General features: G+C 33.4%; 1 protein-coding gene across 1 annotated transcript in view; it reads left to right on the top strand.

The window, feature by feature from the left end:
* The first annotated feature begins 1,321 nt into the window (after positions 1-1,321).
* LOC140050079 (COMM domain-containing protein 6-like) overlaps positions 1,322-2,130 on the top strand; it is a 32,932-nt gene continuing 32,123 nt past the window's right edge. The window contains exons 1-2 of the mRNA XM_072095089.1: positions 1,322-1,357; positions 1,777-1,901. Coding sequence (XP_071951190.1) covers positions 1,330-1,357; positions 1,777-1,901 — 153 coding nt within the window. The 5' untranslated portion in view covers positions 1,322-1,329. The remainder of the gene's footprint in view (positions 1,358-1,776; positions 1,902-2,130) is intronic.

Here is a 2,130-nt window from a genome sequence, read left to right as displayed (position 1 = left end):
CTTTGAGTTAATTTTGTCAAATCTGTTTTAAAGAAAAATGTGCTGGATTGAATTTACTCCATATTTATGATTTTTGCCAGACTGTGTATATCAAAGACTATATTATGTTAAGAAATGTTCACACTAAGCTCTGATTAGGTCCGGTGATTGGATAGTGCGTACTATTGCACACCATGTAACCCACAATCGTCCAATCAAATGACAGGAATTTATTTAGGTGTTACATAATACAATATATTAAATGTTCATGTGCTGCATTCACTCGTATGTTTTGATTACAGAATCCAAAATAAACATTTGTGTGTGTGATGAACATGCCTCTAAAGACAAGGAATCTGTGGCCGTCTTTGCCATTCGCACTTAGGCTATTCTAAGGAAACACCCTTAAAATTAAACTCTCCTATCTAAGTGAATACAATTTTAGGGAAATACTGAAATATTTATTAAGTTAAGTGAAATATCTAACTTCAGTGTAATTGGTAAAAACGGCCATTGGTCTTTGACATACAAAGTTATGGTTGTAATGTAACTTTATGCGACAACAAAATGTGATGTGCCCATATATGGAAATAATGATGTCATATCACTACCATATGTGGGCATATCACTACCATATTTGGGCACATTACCCTTTCTTTGTCAAACTAGTTTGATAGTGTAGACAGACTATATAGGCCTTAAGATTAAATTTTTACACCCGACTAGACTTAGTTTTGCTGGCAAGTGAAAAATATACAGCACTCGGTGTCAAATATACAACCTCCATTTTATATTGTATTTAGTTTTCCCGGAGACAATGTTTTTAATTAATGTATTCCCGTCCTTAATCCAAAACCGATTCATTACGCCTTTTTCATATGTGCAACTAGATATATACCATCCATATTTCAGTACATATATTATTCAGAATAGAGACACATTTCTATATGTAGAACATGTTGCACACAATATGCATTAAAATGTGTTGATATGAAATTGTTTCTAAAACATTAAGTTCTGATTTTTTTTTTGATTTTTTTTTTATAGACCAAGACCGATTCGTTATGTTATGCATTGTTCTCAAACGAAAGAAATAAAAACCACCATTCTTAAGAAAAAAATTGTTTTGTTTTTACTTAAAAAGCCAACACTATTTATAAAGCTAAAGAGTAACATCTTTTTCACATGTTTTTGCTGGTGCAAAATATTACACCAAAGTGCAGCTTTTTTTTTCGTACATCCACCAGTTTGATACTCACTGTAAAGTGTAACTTGTGAGCAGCAGTAAGAAAGAACTGATAACATAGAGGGCGCCCTATGATATCATCCTCACGCGTCGGCGGACGAAACATGGCGATCCTTGTATGCGTACCAAAAGGTAGAATTAAATTCAATTAATTCAGCTAGACCTGGTTTCTTCTTACTTTTTATAGATATAGAATAGTCCCAGATATTAAAAAATGTGTATTTTAGATACCGAAACAGCTTATTAACCTGGGAAGGCCCTACTGTGTAGCACTTAGGGGCTAGCTAGGCCACACGACCTCTCTGGAAATACTGTATAAATAAAAGGAGTAGAACCGGCAGTACGATCCAATCTGTCATTGTTTGTCGAGTCGTTTCGGCCTAATAATAATATAAGCCGTCCCAGATCGAGAGTAGTAATTCATTTAGCTTTATATCAATGTGCGTAGAAAACAGTTAACACTGTATATGACAGATCACCTTTGTACGTAAAAATAGAAAATAAACTAAGTAAATTGATTTTTAGAATGTAAGTTTATTCCATGCATGTAGGTTTTTCAAAAGCCGTTGAGGTCATCCACACATTTCCACAAGACATCTTCACAGAAACCTGCAGAGACGTATTGTTGTGCCTACAATGTAGTCAGGGTCCTGTAAATGCTGACAATTTACTTGAGGTAATAATCACACATCTTTTCAAAGTACAGTAAGACCTCACAAAGTCTCAAGATAATTGAGACGCTCCTGTTAAATTTAAAGTTATCCTCCTGAATCTCAATAAAGGGATATGAAAAAAAATCCTGATTATTTGGCTTGGAATTTATTTTATTAGGTTATAATAACATAACATGCATATAATAAATTGTTTTTAATTGAAAAACTTTACTAACTATAGTAGTACTAGTG

The sequence above is a fragment of the Antedon mediterranea genome, chromosome 5 (assembly GCF_964355755.1).
Source record: "Antedon mediterranea chromosome 5, ecAntMedi1.1, whole genome shotgun sequence".
Lineage (NCBI taxonomy): Eukaryota > Metazoa > Echinodermata > Crinoidea > Comatulida > Antedonidae > Antedon > Antedon mediterranea.
This window is presented reverse-complemented; position numbering and strand designations above follow the sequence as displayed.